The sequence below is a fragment of the Haplochromis burtoni genome, unplaced genomic scaffold, assembly GCF_018398535.1.
Source record: "Haplochromis burtoni strain Fernald_Lab_line unplaced genomic scaffold, NCSU_Asbu1 Contig_345, whole genome shotgun sequence".
Taxonomy (NCBI): domain Eukaryota; kingdom Metazoa; phylum Chordata; class Actinopteri; order Cichliformes; family Cichlidae; genus Haplochromis; species Haplochromis burtoni.
This window is the reverse complement of record NW_024582706.1, coordinates 622,033-637,801: the sequence shown is the minus strand read 5'-3', so window position 1 is coordinate 637,801 and position 15,769 is coordinate 622,033. Positions and strand designations below refer to the sequence as shown.

The 15,769-nt window shown below is 37.9% G+C and overlaps 1 protein-coding gene across 1 annotated transcript in view; it reads left to right on the top strand.

The window, feature by feature from the left end:
* Nucleotides 1–15,769, top strand: part of camk2d2 (calcium/calmodulin-dependent protein kinase (CaM kinase) II delta 2) — a 45,880-nt gene that overhangs the window by 2,580 nt on the left and 27,531 nt on the right. The window contains exon 2 of the mRNA XM_005942599.3: nt 940–1,034. Coding sequence (XP_005942661.1) covers nt 940–1,034 — 95 coding nt within the window. The remainder of the gene's footprint in view (nt 1–939; nt 1,035–15,769) is intronic.

The window sequence follows — 15,769 nt, the reverse complement described above, 5'->3', positions numbered from 1 at the left end:
CTTCAACAAATCCCTATAAATTAGAGGTAAGCTTTAGTGGCAGGCTGCGCTCTCAAGAGGATGTTAGATAACATGTTTATGGTACACATCACTATATACTCAACAGCCAGTCATTAAACACACCAAAGACAAGAGTCAGCTCTTTCTTGTAAAACTGATTTCATCAAATCACATGATGTACAATTAGCACTAAATTAAGTGAAAGGCCAGAGTTCTTTTGAGATAATGGCTATTCTCAGCATCATCTTGGCAATACTTACTTACTTCTTACTGACTCTTACTGACGTCTCTGATGTTATATGGAATTAGACAGGAGGTTTGGTACGAAGGAGAACATTTTATTGTTAAGAAAAAGCATAGAAAGACAGAGAAAAAGCTTGAGTAGCAAAGCCGCAGGCATGGCTGCAGTGCTGAGCAGATCTGAGGCAGGTGGACCACTCCTTGGCTGCATTTACAGATGAGAGATGCAGCACTCTGCTCCTCTCCTTCTTCAAATATAGCTGACCTAGTTTTTTGATCTTCATACATGTGCCTGAAACTCCAGAGCAGCACGTGACTGAAACAAAAGAAGGCTAGTTGGCATGTCTGCAGGTGCTAACGGGTGTGACGGTTTAGGGAACCTGTACTGCAGGTGTGGTGTGTGAGAGAGACTTAGTACTACTAAATAGTTTACATTGAAATTTCACTATTGTTTAATTAACTTAACTATAACATCAGCTGGATTTTTAATAAAGCAAGATTATTTTAGTCAGATATATTTGCAGCCTTTTTCAGGGTATCTGGCTGACATTCATAGGCTCACTCAAGCTAGTCTTTTAAAATTAAGCTCAATTTTTCTGAACCTGTTTTGTTGTATGTTGACTGGTATGGATTATATCTCTTATTTTTACCTGTTGAGAATAAAAACCCTAAGTATTTTTGTGTGCATGTCCATTTTAGGGGCGCCTTCTCTGTGGTCAGGAGGTGCGTAAAGATCTCATCTGGTCAGGAGTATGCTGCCAAAATCATCAACACTAAGAAGCTATCTGCCAGAGGTAAGAACCACAAACATTTTCAAGCACATACAACAACACAAGCTGAAACATTCCCTGAGTGTTACTGACCTATGAGCTGAGCATTGCTCACTCTCAAACAGGCTTTAGGACACATGTTTGTGTGCGTCTGATTAAACTCAGTGAGTGACTGACAGACAGTCACACAGAAGGGAAGAGACTCATCTGCATTTTGGATAGTTATGTTTTCTATGTTTGTAGAAAAAAACAACTGAATACGTGTCAAGTGATGTGTCATGCTGTAATTGTTCTGTTGCACTTTTTGTGATGTGCAGTTCTCCCTCCTTTTTGTGGCTTTCATATTTGCCCTCTAGTTTCTATGCAAATGTTTGTCCCATACAACCTTGTGTGTACATATGTGCGTCCGTGTGAGTGTGTTCCTTATTGATTCAGGGCTCTGGCTGGTCTTGTTGTCCCAGGGCAGATCTCTTGTGAAGCCGACCCAGTTCTTTCATATCCATCACTGTAATTGTAGCTGCTGGCCTGGTTGCCTCAGGCTTGGGATGCAAACATACACGCTCACAAATGTATGCATGCGCAGCCACATATGTGACCTAGGAGCCATTAAGAGTCTATCTGTGATTACTATCCAGTGATGTGTTGTGCTTTTACAGTTCCATTTCTCCAATCAGCCAGTAGATTTTGTTGCAGTGTGCTTGTTTGTGATAACCAGTGACTGCTGTCTACTACAGAAAATGTCAGATTCCTGTATATGTGAACCATTCTTTCCAAACTACAATTTAGTTTGCAATAATTTACTTGAAATTAAACTGACTGGAGTGCACATGTTATATTTGTGTATATTTTGACTGTGATGAATCAAATGTGTGGTCTGTTGCTTAGTAAATCTTGGTCATACTGTGTTTCAAAATGCAGGATTATCTGTAGTATGGTCACTGGCAGATGACTTATGTAGTAAGTCCCGCTCTTGCTTGTTACATCTGGTTTTCTTAAGCTAAGATGGTGACAGTGAAAACACTCATCTCAAGATTTCAAAACGGGACTAAAGAAACCAGTGGATCAGTGACACCATGGTAGCTTTCATTCTGTCTGTGTCACCATATCACTTACTAAGCAAGCAAGGGAAGTAGCAGCTGTCTAATGAAATCTTAAAAAGGACATGTTTATTTATTTATTTTGAGTTCTTTTTTATTTTCATGCCCATTTGCATCTGTCCTCTTTATTACTGCCATCTTGTGGCCACAGTTTGCTATTGTCTCTGGAAGCAGGATTAAGCCCACTTCACTACAATGCTACTAAAATCTGTACAGGGCCAGTGTTTTGAAGACATGGTCTTGTTCTGTTAACAATAGCCTGAGATTGTCAGTTAAGGGCCCAGCAGCTTTTTCTGGTTGCTTGCGCCTACAGAATCAGAACAAGTACACGTTTTCCTTACATAACCACCTTTGCAAACATGCAAGGTGTAAGGAGTTATAGTGTAGTGTGAAAAAAGTTTTTCATAACTTCTGTTGCAGAAAGCTTTGATAATGGACAGAGGACATCAGCTGTTGCCATCTCTGGTTTAATAAAACAAGTTTAACAAATTAAGAACCCAGCAGCTCTTTCAGAATAACATGTATGTAAACTCACAGGGTTGACAGAATAAACTTTAACCAGCTGTTTTGCATTTTTAATTAATATTTTGAATCCCTCACTAGATATTGACGGTTTACCATGTCAGACAGTGCAGACAGCTGTCATTTAAAAAATAAATATATATTTGATATACTGTGTTCCTGAGCTCATTAAAAAACATTTATTTGAAGATTTGTGGTCCTTATTCACAACCACACTACAAAAATGTGATTTTATATACTATGAATCATTACATTAGATTAAATAGAGCATGAAGTATTGAAAATGAGCTGAGACTTAACCATCTGCAAAAATAATATTGTTCCATAAAACGCGATGGGGAACAATTTCTGGGGAATATGTGCTTTTTCTTTTGGTTGTTTATTGATTGTATGACAATAATTGTGTTTTATGTCTCGTGAGGTGTTTAGTGTTTGCTACTACCTTTTACTAAAGGAATAGTTCTATAACATTTGTCCGCAAGTCAAGCCACTTGTCATCGTTAGCTAATAGTAAATACTTTGATGATGACTACAGAAGTTATATTTTACACTTCTTCGACCAGGAAGGCGTACGGAAAGGTGCAGGATGTTGTTGGTTTACATAAAGGCAGGTAGCAGACAGGCAACACAAAACAGTATTGACACATAATTTTTAATGACAGTTTTGCTGCCATATCATGCTGTCAATATATAACATTTAAAATTGGTGCCTACTGTTATTAGATAGTCATTTCAAAGGAAATCCAAGAATTGTATCATTTCCAGATGACATGCAAACACTACAGACAATCACTTCTCTTCACATTCATTGACTTAAAACCATACCAGTTTGTATCTTATACATGATGTAAGACTGTCATATTGTAATATCACTGCTATAGCAACCCCATGCATTTGCATTCCCTAGTGCGCACAAGAATGAGACAACCCCGGGCATGTCTGAGAGCAAGATGTCCTCTGATGATGATATACTACCTAAAAACCGACCAACCAAAAAAAAAGAAAAAGAAAAAAACACTAGCACCTGGTGTTGTGTAACTCAACTGTAAGCAAATGACTCAACCAACCTGATTTTCTTGAAATATCATAATAACAAGTTGATCTACATATTGCCATTTGAAACATGCCAAAACTAGCCACTTGGCATAGGTGCTCACTCAGATAGAATATGCTCAATATTAGATCGACAGTCTCCTGGATTGTTGTTGCTACATTTTTCATTATGCATTTACTGGTGCTGTTTATTTCCATAAAATGTATATTATATGTTATTATATGTTACACAGTGCACATTAAATGTTTAGTGTTATACTCAGTTATTTCTCAGTTCTTAAAGTCTTAAATTAAAATGCTCATCGAATTCATACCCAAAATGTAATATTTAAATGTGTGAGTACTGACTGAATAGTAACTAAGAAGGTTAGTATGTGCTCTATCTGTCAATCCATCTATCTATTGCAGCATATCTCTATCTTCTCCTCCATATCCTAACAGTCTTTTGCACGTTGCTGAGTGTAGTGTTTGTAATAGACACCTTGGGAGACGGATCAGTGTCTTGACACTTGCGTGGACAGATTTTCCAAAAATACTGCAAAGAATTATCTCACCACTTGTGCACGTGGGTCTCGAAGTGCATACGTACTCGCCCTTCCTCTTTCTTATGTGTGTTCATATAGAGGTTTATATACTCTGCATGCTGGCGTGTCAAATATGGACTTACCCTCTTTCCGCGATAAGCCCTAGAATTGCAACTCTGATTCCCTTTTCTCTGGCAGGATCATGACCTTCCCCCTACTCCTCTCTTCTGTTCTCTGTGTTTGTGTATGCAAGTGCATGCGTGTGTGTGTGATTATATATAATTGAAAGGGGTTTAGGATAGGATTGGTGTCTGGAATGCAGGCAGATCAAGGCACTGCGTGTGCGTTTGCTGCTTCTAGTTAAGTAGGCACACATGTGGTGGGCCTATTGAACCAGCCAGATTCCTAAAATCTGCAGTCCTGATTATGCAGCATTTGATTTAGAGCAGCAGATGAGTTAGTGAATAAGAGTGGAGAAACAGAATGGAAGAAAAGGAAAGGAAGCAGAGGGAGAGAGACAGAAAATCAGAGTGAGATAGAGAAGATGGTCAGTCAGTATTTAAGTGTGTGTTTGTGCATTCTGTATTTCTCATAGCTAAAAGCTTGCCTAGTTGTGTTGGTTTGTACTTTTAATTTTTAAAAGATGTGCTCTTGGGTTGTCGATACTGATATCCAAGTAAATACTTAATATTCAATGCCAGTTTTGATATCACAGAGGAAAAATGACAAAAAAAATTAAACTAAAAGTTGGTTAAAAAATATATAGATTAGCATAATACAAACAAACAAATTTAAGATTCTTTTAGGTAGTGCAAAAAACCCCAAAGTATTGTCATTGCTGATCAAACAGAGTTGGAAAGGTAGACTGCCTTTGTTTCTACTTGGTGCAGACTTTTCTCACCTTCGTTCTGGTACTTTCAGAGAAACATGACAGTTTTTAGACAAAAGAGAATGTGATCCTGTTAAATTACCAGGAGCCTGTATTAAGGCTACATACTGGCAGGATTGATAATATTTGATGCCCATTTCTCCATGTTAATGTTATTAATTTATTGTTAGTCATAGCAATTAGCCGCTGCCTTAATCATAACTTAACAGACAGCTAATGGTGCTATCAATTAACTGCTAATAGTTAAATTGCAAACATTAAATGTTATGATACTCAATTATCATATTCTTGTTTTAAAACAATAAATTATATATTACAAAATAAGTCCATACTTCCCAGTTGATATATTTTGTTATGTATCTACAACCATTTGCACACTGCCTTGGTCACTGACAATGTCTGTCATGTGGCACTGTTTGTGAACGACTGTTCTAAATAGTAACGTTATACTATTATTGGTTGTGATTACATACTATTTTTTCAGACATACAATCTCACAAAACGTGTTCTTTAAATGTGCACAGCATGGTGATTTCAAAAGAAGTGTTACTGTAGCCAGTACAAAAATGCTATGTTGCAGAGTCTGTCGTCTGCATTGCATTTTGAAAAGTGTAACCACCCCTGAGATTACTTTTGTCTCCTTGCTGACACCACCAACATTGTACTTGAAAATGTTGTAGGAGTGACATCACACTGTCTCGCTGTCTTTCTTCCTCTAACTCAGATGTTTTGAAATTTGAAACCAATTGATTTAGTGAGAATTGGTACTCATTAATACCAATGCAATTGGTTGGTATCTTTAAAAAATACAGAATTTGGCACTCAAGCTAATCAGGGGTTGTGTGCTTTCAGCTTTGTTGATATAGAAATTTTAGAAAATTTTTAAGTATTGATTGATACCCCAGTATGCTCATTGCATTGTTTTGAGCATGGCATGGTGATAAGGAGATGGGCTGTGAATCTGGAAATCATTTCCAGCAAATTAGAGATGGTGGTTTATCTTCTTCTATCTTCTTTCACCTGGCACATGCTTGACGAAAGTCTGTACTATATGTGAGGAGATGACAATAAAGAGACAGCTGAGCCATTTGACAAAAATAATCATAATAATAAAAAAAGAAATTAATCAATAGGTCTGTGGGACTAAAAACAGAGAGAAAGGGGAGAGGACTGTGGTTAAGATACACAGATATGCACGCAGGAGAGAAGGAAAGGAAGGAGGGATCAGTCAGAAGAAGGGGATCACATGACTCACTGGGTACTCAAAGGCTAAAAATATATTGCTTGTGCTCTCACACCCTGACATACACTCAGTATTGAAAATATTCTTTTTTTTTTCTGTTTTTTGTGAGTGTTTAGCTGTTTGGCAAATTAACAAAGCACTGGACAGCAAATGTGTGTTTGTAGATCCTACTTTAAGTCTTAGTTTTGAAAATATTTTTTCCTGCATGCATCAAGTTATCAAATTAATTTGATGCATTATGCCAAATTTCTTACAGAGCCGTCTGCCACATACTGTATCATGGACCTTATTATTCAAATGTGTCCTACCACTATGAATAGACATTAGACTGATGGCAGTCATCAGCACAGAGTCTGCTCTAGATTTTCAGATGTGAAACGTGAACCAACTTTGTCCATTAAATTCAGTGAAAGTGAAAAATAAGTGATGCAGCTCTCACTCTTTTAAAATCACAAAATTTTGACTTAAGGTTAAAAAAATGTTCAGTACAATGTGTGCAACAAAGCAAGGGTATTCTTAGTTACAGATTAGATTACATTTGAATGCATCGCCTCCCTCCCTCCTTTTCTATGTGCTTTTATAAGTTAATTTTTTTTCTTACTTTCTCAGAGTCTTAAAATATTTAGTCTGAACTCCTGCTGCAGGTAAACTGTGTACGGTTCATATTGTTACTGTCCTACTTCCTACAAAGAGCTGTTGTGTGACACTGAACATATTTATGACCATTTAGTCATCGGCCATGTACCAAATGATTTCAACATTGACAAATTGAATATTGATTAGATTGTCACAGACATAAATATATTTATACAATCTTAGAAGACAAAATTCATAATAAAACATGTAAAAGTGTGCATTGTAGTTCAAAATGATGTCACTTTATAGATGGATTAGCACAGCTGCAAAGTTGCAAATGCATTTTCTACATTTGGCATAGAAAACTGTACATCTGTCATGAGTGTATTGACACTGCCTCATTGCATAGACAGTTGAGCAGAAGCATCTACTAAATCACTTAACCAGCAGTTTCCTTTGAAGTGGCAATTTTAGCCACACTAAATGCTAGCCATGACTGCGTCTGAACTATAGGTCCTGCATTGTTATTGTCTTCAGTAGGCCTCATCAGCAGTGTTGTGTTAAGCCATGCTTAACTTGCAGGTGCTTTTTCAGTTTGAAGTGGAGCACTTCACAGCCTGGAAATACTTATCACCCAGACACAATTTGCATTTCGCTGTGATGATTTTGACATCTCTGGGCTCACTCTTGGAGATAGAGTGAGGAGTTCAGTCAGTGGAAGGTCTCATAGTAGAGGAATTGCTCCTCCACATTGAAAAGGCAGTTCAAGTGGTCCAGACATTGTTGTGAAATCAGTTTTACCCCGGTTCTTTTATTCGTCGAGGCATCCAGAGACGGCACTGGAACTCAGTAGTCATTTCACAAAACCTTTATTCATCTTTATTCATCTTCATTTAAGCATGCACTTCTAGAAGGGAAGACGAGGCCGGTGTGTCCCTCTCCAAATCTTCACTCCTTTGTCTGTGAAACACAGTTTTGTAGGGGCGACGCTATCATAAAACCCCCCACGGTGTGCTGCAAACTCTGTGTCTGTGTCTATATGCACGAGCACATGAATGCCTACATGTGCGCGTGCACGTGTCTATGTGAGTGCTCGTGTGTGAGTGTGCGTGTGGATGTGTGTGCGTGACAGTTAAAACACTGTAGGTGTAGGTGACTCCCTAGGTCATAAAACCCATCTCCCTTCCAGACCACAGTTATCCAGTTACAAATGTTGAGACCCCCACCCAAACATTCTCTGGGGAATTTCCACTCAGCATTAACTCCTCTCTGTTTTACTTTCACAGTTCAAGTGGGGGAGGGGTCTCCTACAATCTACTCCTAAGTTCACGACACAGTGAGGCCTTTATTATATTGAGGGTAGTGTCAATGTCTCTACAATAGTTCTACATTCTATGTTAACACATTTCTAAACTCTAAAATAAGCTAAACACTCCTACAACATCTGCCTCCAGTCTGCTCCTGGCATGTCTAACTGGAGAGTCTGCAGTGCATGGCCTGGCTTGGTTTTCCCCAAGTGACTCGAGTTCTTTACTTTGTAATGCAATTTTCCCACAAGATACTTGTTGCACTTTTTTCCAAAATTAAAACGAGAAAAAAAGACATTCCAGTGTTTTTTCCCCCAGAAAAAAAGTAGCTCCATTAAATTGCTTCTCTTCTACATTAAAACTATTGCTTCCATAGCTAATAAAAACTGGAAAACTGGATGGTTCAGTCAAGTTCTCTGTGGGTGTATTGCAGAGAAATGCAGAATAAATTAGGTCTGGTAGTTGTATTAAAGAATTTTAAGTGTTGACTAATCTTTTTATGCTGTTTCATGGTTCACACAGATTGCACATATGTACCTGCACACCCATTCATGTATCTATATTTACTACGGTAATATATTTCTTACAAAGCTTGATCATATGACATGCATTGCAAATGGAGAGCTGCAACTTTTCTGTTTAATTTGTATTTTATAAAATGTATAATTTTTTTCCATGGGGCTTTTCTGTTTCTTAAATAACAGGTCAGGTTATATTACTCCTGTTCTTGTTGCAAAAATTTAATTTTCAAGTTGAATCTTTTGTACTGTGTATTTTGGTACCTTGGTGCTGCCAGTTCTCCTGAGCTGCAGGACACAATTCCTACCGCAGTACTGTAGCTGTAATCAAAATAAAGAATGTGCTGCACAGTAGGGCTTGATTGCTGCAATAAAATGGGGTCTTTGTCTGTGATTATAACTAGTATTTTGAGAGTCTCTCCTTGTTGAGGTGTTTTCAGAAAATGCAGCTCAGATTAAACCACTTTTACACATCAGTCTAATGTGTGTGTGGTATATCTCTGCATTACAGTATATAAGATAAATGCGGACATTACCGTATGTTACAAGACTCTTGGGGCAGTTTTATCTCTTGACACCAGCCACCTTTTGTTCCTCTTCAGAAGAGAAAGCAAGGGAGTTATCAGTTTCTTAATTCTTCCTCTATTGCAAACTAACAGAGGGTGACGGTGTCTCAGCATCCTGGATGGTTTCATTAGATCCCTGGGAACGGTATGGAAGAGGACTACTTAGCCGCTGGCAGCAGAGGATGTTACATTCACTCCACTACATCTTTTTAATTAAAACTCTTAATTAAATGTAGCAGCGCAATTCCAGGACCCCATTGCGGTGTGTCGCTGTCTGTGTGTGTACATTTGTGTGTGGTTTGAACATTTGCATCTGTATCAGCTTTAAGACTTCAGAAAACGTTTGTCGTCGTTGGTGGTTAAACTATTGATTGTTTAATAGGGTTAACTGAATATGTATTGGCATTTCCAGAGGATGGTTTCAGCTGCTCATTTTTCTGACCAACACTCAAAACATCCAAAGAGCTATAACCAACAAAATTTGGAATTTTTACTTAATTGATTACCTAAGTTTTTAATTGATTATCAGAATTTGTTATTGTTGACTGGTATATAGAATTAGCATATTTTATACTGGTAACAGCAATATTTTTAGCCAGTAAGGCAGGACATATGTATAAATTCCCCAGATATTTGCAATGATCATTGCAAATATAAGAAATTAGTCTTAAGGATGTTATTTCCATTATAAACTGGCATATTATCATCGATAACTGCATCACTACTTATTCATGACTCTTTTTTTGGTACAAAGCTAGTGTTAGCTAGTATTGGTTCTTTTTTAGCTTAGGAGCCATTTTCTGTTCAACCCACTTCCAAAAATATTTTGATATTAGCTCCCCTGATGACTGGCAATATATACTTTGGAAAGAACGGGTCAGCCAGTGTGCTGCTTTTCATACTTGGCCTATCAGCTACTGATAAAGTTGGAGAGTCACCATGCAAAACTGGAGTCTGAGTCACATTTGATGAAAGACCACTCAAGTGACCTTTTAGCTTCCCAAACATGCATGATACCTAATTTAAACAGAAAATGTGTTTTCACATATCAGTTTTGTTTGTTTGTTTGTTTGGTTGGTTTTTTACATAAAAGTGCCTACAAGAATTTATTTTTAAGGATAAAATGTAAAAAAACACAAAAAAAACATAACAATTGTCATGGATGCCTTCCATTATTTTTTTCCTCATTTGCATTTTGCACTCTTACACAGGCACACTATACTGGAAATATTCTTTGTAGGCCAAAACTATGTATGAGCCAAATGTTAAATAAGTCATTTCTTTTCTTTTCCTCCCTTGTAATAGATACTACACTCTTTACATGTAGCTACTAGTGCTGTGGTTTTACTATGACATAAAGGTCAGACTGTCAATACTAGCCTGTTAATTAAGTCACCGCTTAACACTGAAGTCAGTAGTAACATTAACTACAGATCTACATGTAATGAAAGTAAAATTACCTCATACTTTATACAGAAAACAGAAATGTTACATATCAAGAAGTAATAGTTCATCATTTGGAAATTGAAATTGTAGTTGTTGTCACCATGGATGCAAAAACATCGAGGATGTAAAAAAACTAAAAAAAAATAAATAACAATAATAATAAAACTAAGCACAGAATGATTTCACTTAAAGATTCATGCCATGTTCTCAGTCTGCTTCTGTTGTTGCAGTGAAGATGGCTCTATTTAGCTTTTTAGTTTCAAAGCTGACCTCTTCACCTTGTTCTTTTTAAAATGTTTTTATTTATTTATTTAGTTTTAATAAAAATGTTTGGACGTGTTATGTTGTCCCAAAATTTGCTTGTGTTGGACTTGCAGGATATCAAACTATAAAGACACTCACAGAGAGAGCACTATACTGCTGCAGTGCGGTTGCAGATGTGACACTTCAGACACAGACTGAAAAAGAAAGAAGCAGCAGTGGAAAGAAACAAAGTGGGTTAGAGGTGGAGGTTCACTGGGGTCTGCAGCTGGAACTTGTCATGTGATACACTGATTTACATTGGACAAAATAACAGCTCTTTTTTTTTCTTTAACCAAAAGTATAATAAATCGATTCTTTGTCTTCACCAGATAACCTGACATCTAGCCTTTTTTCTTTCTTACTCATTTATTCATTTATTTTTCTCAGAACTGATTTGATTCTTTGCTCACACCGAGACTACTGGCTCTGAGTTTTAGATAACTTTAACGTTAGCCCTTTTTCCTTTGTTAGTTTATTTAAAATGTCCTCCATCTTCAGTTGGGTGAACTGAAGATGGGCTTGCTGTTGCAAATGTTTTTGTGCCTTTACTGTAGGTTCAGTGGGATTTTTACTACTCACTTTGGAAACAATTCATCAAATGATACTTGCTAACCTGTCGATCGTATTTACCCCAGCAACCCACTGCAACCTACTGCTAACGGTTGGTTCTTTCCAACTTGCAACTGTGTCCATTTAACGTAAGGAATAATAATACACAACTCAAGCAACTGAAGTGTACAGGTAATGGAACAGAAAGAACAACTCAGAATGAAAGAACACATAACTCTTTGGTTTACAGTCATACCCTTTACTAATAGAAACCTGGAGATTACAGAAAATGAGCAAATGCACAACACAGCAGACAAACTGGTTATCAGCCAGTCCCCACTTTCTCCAGGTTGAAGAGCTGTGTTTCTGTACATTCCCTAGTAACAAATTAGCATATTTATACATTCACTTGGCAGCACGGTGGCACCGTGGTTTGCACTGTTGGCGCAAAGCATCAGGCCGGGGTCTTTCTGTGTGGAGTTTGCATGTTCTCCCCGTGTTTGCATGGGTTCCCTCCAGGTACTCCGGCTTCCTCCCACAGTCCAAAGACATGCAGTTTGTGGGGATAGGTTAATTGATAATTCCAAATTGCCCATAGGTGTGAATGCGAACGCGAATGATTGTCTGTCTCTGTGTGTTGGCCCTGCGACAGACTGGCGAGCTGTCCAGGGGGTACCCCGCCTCTCGCCCTATGACAGCTGGGATACGCTCCAGCACCCCCCGTGACCCTGAAAAGGAGACGCAAATGGATGGATGGACTTTTGAAAGAAGTAACTTGTGATCTGTTCTAAAATGGTGCAAAGTGTAGGAGGCCTAATCTGAGCAGCATACTTGGAATGCTAATGATAGAAAATTGATTATTTACGACATTAAGATTTATGAAATGACTAATACAACAAGTCAGTATTTTTCTGTAGACTGAAAAGGAGCTGACTGAAAGTCTCCTTGCATCACTCTACATTTGGGGAGGTTAAATCTATACCTATAGCAATACATACTCACCACAAACTTTTAAGATACTGTTTCTGTTGTAAATACCTTAAATAGATATTTCAATCTTTTTGTGGCTCTTGCACTGTGTCATGGAAAAATATAACAAATTTGTTGGATTGTTTTATGAGACAAAGAAGTGCATTTGGTATTGAAGAGGAACACAACTACTTTTCAGCCATTAAAAACAAAGTAGCTGTATTTTTTTCTCACACCACAGCTAATTAAAGACAAATTATGACAGTTAAAATAATAAAAGTAAAAGAGAACAAAAAAGAATAGGTATGTTTTTGTATACTTTAAATGAAGTTATCAATCATTGTGGTCTTTATTGTGCCAGACAGAGAAGCACTCATACTTGGACACTTAGAGACGGTCAGCCCAGATCAAGCCAAGAAAAGGTCCAGACAGGGTTGAATGAAAACAGCTGACCGCACATTCACATTTGTTGGCACAGTTGCTTCAGTTTTAACCACATAAGCAAAATTACTCTCACTAGTGTCTGTGACAGCAGGACTCAAGCTTGCGCAAGCAGAGTTGAGTATTGTGAGGCTTTGCAGCCAGTCATAACTGATTGTTTGAGACATTTTGAGAGTCAGCTTTTTTTGCAGCTACAGTCTGAAGAGTGAATGGGTAAAATGCGATTTACTCATGCATTAAAAAATAAAAACACGCTGTTATGCCAGTGCAGGCAGTCACACCTGTGCCCGTGCACTTTTGTGCTCCAATCCTGTTAACTTGTATGAAGCTTGCAAAAATGAGAAACAAGCTCTCAAAGGAAAACCAAGTAATCTTGTGGACTGTCTCATTCTACAGTTACTGTCTGCAGTCCCTCAACACTGAAGATGTTTGACATTAAGGTTTGATTTTCTGCTAAAATCAACAGCATACTACAGTACAATGCAATACAATTTTATTTATATAGCACGTTTAAAACCAGGGGGTACACCAAAGTGCTTCACAGTAAAAATAACGGTAAATGATTACACTGAACAGTAAGTCATTAAAACAAGGTAAAATAGAGAAAGTATAGAAAACAAACAAAAAGCATTAGTAAGTAGAGATAGGGAGAGATCATGATAATTCAGAGAAATGAGTAGCGATACAGCAATTAATGTGCGTTGAGAATTAGTGAACCGGAAAAAGCCAGGTTGAATAGGTAAGTTTTCAAGCGTGCTTTAAAGGATTGAATGGAGTCAGAGGCACGAATGGTAGCAGGAAGACTATTCCAGAGGTTTGGTGCTATAGAGGCAAAAGCACGATCACCCCTAGTCTTCAGACGGTGCCTGGGCTGGGCCAGAAGTAACTGACCGGAAGATCGTAAAGAACAGTTGGGAGTATAGAGACTGAGGAGGTCGGTGAGATAGTCAGGGGTAAGGTTGTTTAGGCATTTGAAAGTAAGCAGCAGAACTTTAATAGGCAGCCAATGGAAGTCAGAGAGCACTGGAGTAATAGAGCCAAACTTTCTAGTTCCGGTTAGGAGACGAGCCGCAGCATTCTGAACGAGCTGTAATCTTTGGAGGTGAGCAAGTTGGAGTCCAGAGTACAGCGAGTTACAATAATCTAATCTGGAAGTCACAAATTCATGTATCACTTTTTCAGAACGAACAGAACTTTGTTATGCTTAAGCTCTTTTGCATGTGTTTGTTGCTGCATTTTTCTCTAATCTTGTAGCTGCTGAGGTTTCCAATAAAAAGCTACAGTTTTAATATTATCAAAAAAATATATTATCTAAATGAACGCATCCTTTGCAGACAAACGTTCACTACTCATCAATCCTTAGACTATCTGCACTTTTTCTGTGTACATAAGCATCTTGAGACTCAACTGTTGCATTACAGAATCTGTAAAGCTCAATTTCTGACTTTCCATCCTCATCTACAAGACTAGACGTGTTTAAGTTAGGAAATAAGCATACGTAGCTCTAACTGTATTTCTGCAGAGTTTTAAAGTTGTGTGTGAACTCTCAATATCTGCTATTTGCATTCAAGGCTGGTTCCACTGCAGAGGAGAGGAGAGGCCTGACGCTCTGATTGGTGCGTGAGTTGCTAGACAACAGATGTCCAGCCGGCTAGGAGGTGGCCTACCTGTGGAGGAGGGAGAGAGAGGAGAGAGACAGAAAGAAAAGTGGAGGTGGAAAATGATGACAAAGGGAGCGAGGCTGTCATATAACAGAGTACAGTCGATGAATACTGGAAATAAAATAAAAAAATACAACCACCCTGGCACAGACAAACATGACCACCTATTATGGAGCATTATGGAAGAATGGTTCAAATCATTTTCAGAGTTTGATTTTTTTTTCTTCTTGGGAAAAAAACTTACAGTATTTGTGTTGAGGTCTGAAAACGTGCTGCAGTCTTTCCTAAACCATGTCCTCAGTATTGCTACTAGGTATGGTATAATTAGGTCAGATAACTTTATTGCTTAGTGTACAAAGAATAACACTAGATTGTGTGTTAATTGTAATATAATGGTTACATAATGGCATTAATGCATTGTGCATACTATCATTTTAACAAAAGTCCTGCAAACATACCTAAAACTATGGGTATTGTTTTATTTTACTGGAATTTAACAATGTTGATAAAGCAAAGTACAATGAAAAGTAGTCCGTTAAAGAACAGCAAATTGGCTGTTGTACCAGTGTAAAATACGCTATGATGCTAGTAGACTTAAGTGATGTACTGTAAACACAGGTGTATTATAAAAAACTAAACAAAAAACAATTACTTAATGTAGCAGAAAATGCAAATGTGAAAATTAGATATTTGTGAGTAATGATTCTCTCAATATTGGCAAAGCGAAGACAGAATGTGTTTTGTGTTATGCCATTCAGCAACATAATAAGGCAAAGACAGAGATGGAGAGATTAGTGACCTTGCTCAGAGAATCCTGCTAATCATGCAGTAATGGCTAGGCTGCCCTTGTTTCTGGCGCTGTTTGTGGGCTTCTGTGCTGTTGTGCTTGTCTCTACAGCCGGCAGTATGCTTCAGCAAAATTGAAATTGGCATGTTCTCAGGGGCATTATGGCAGACTTGGAGCCACACAGAAGAGCTGCAAGAAATTCTGCATGCAGGAAGGCATGCAAGTCCTTTCGGAAGTTTTTACACAGTTTCATCACCGCCTCTGGAGCCAATATGACTGTTGAAAGAAAAGAAACAGCAATTTTTAAG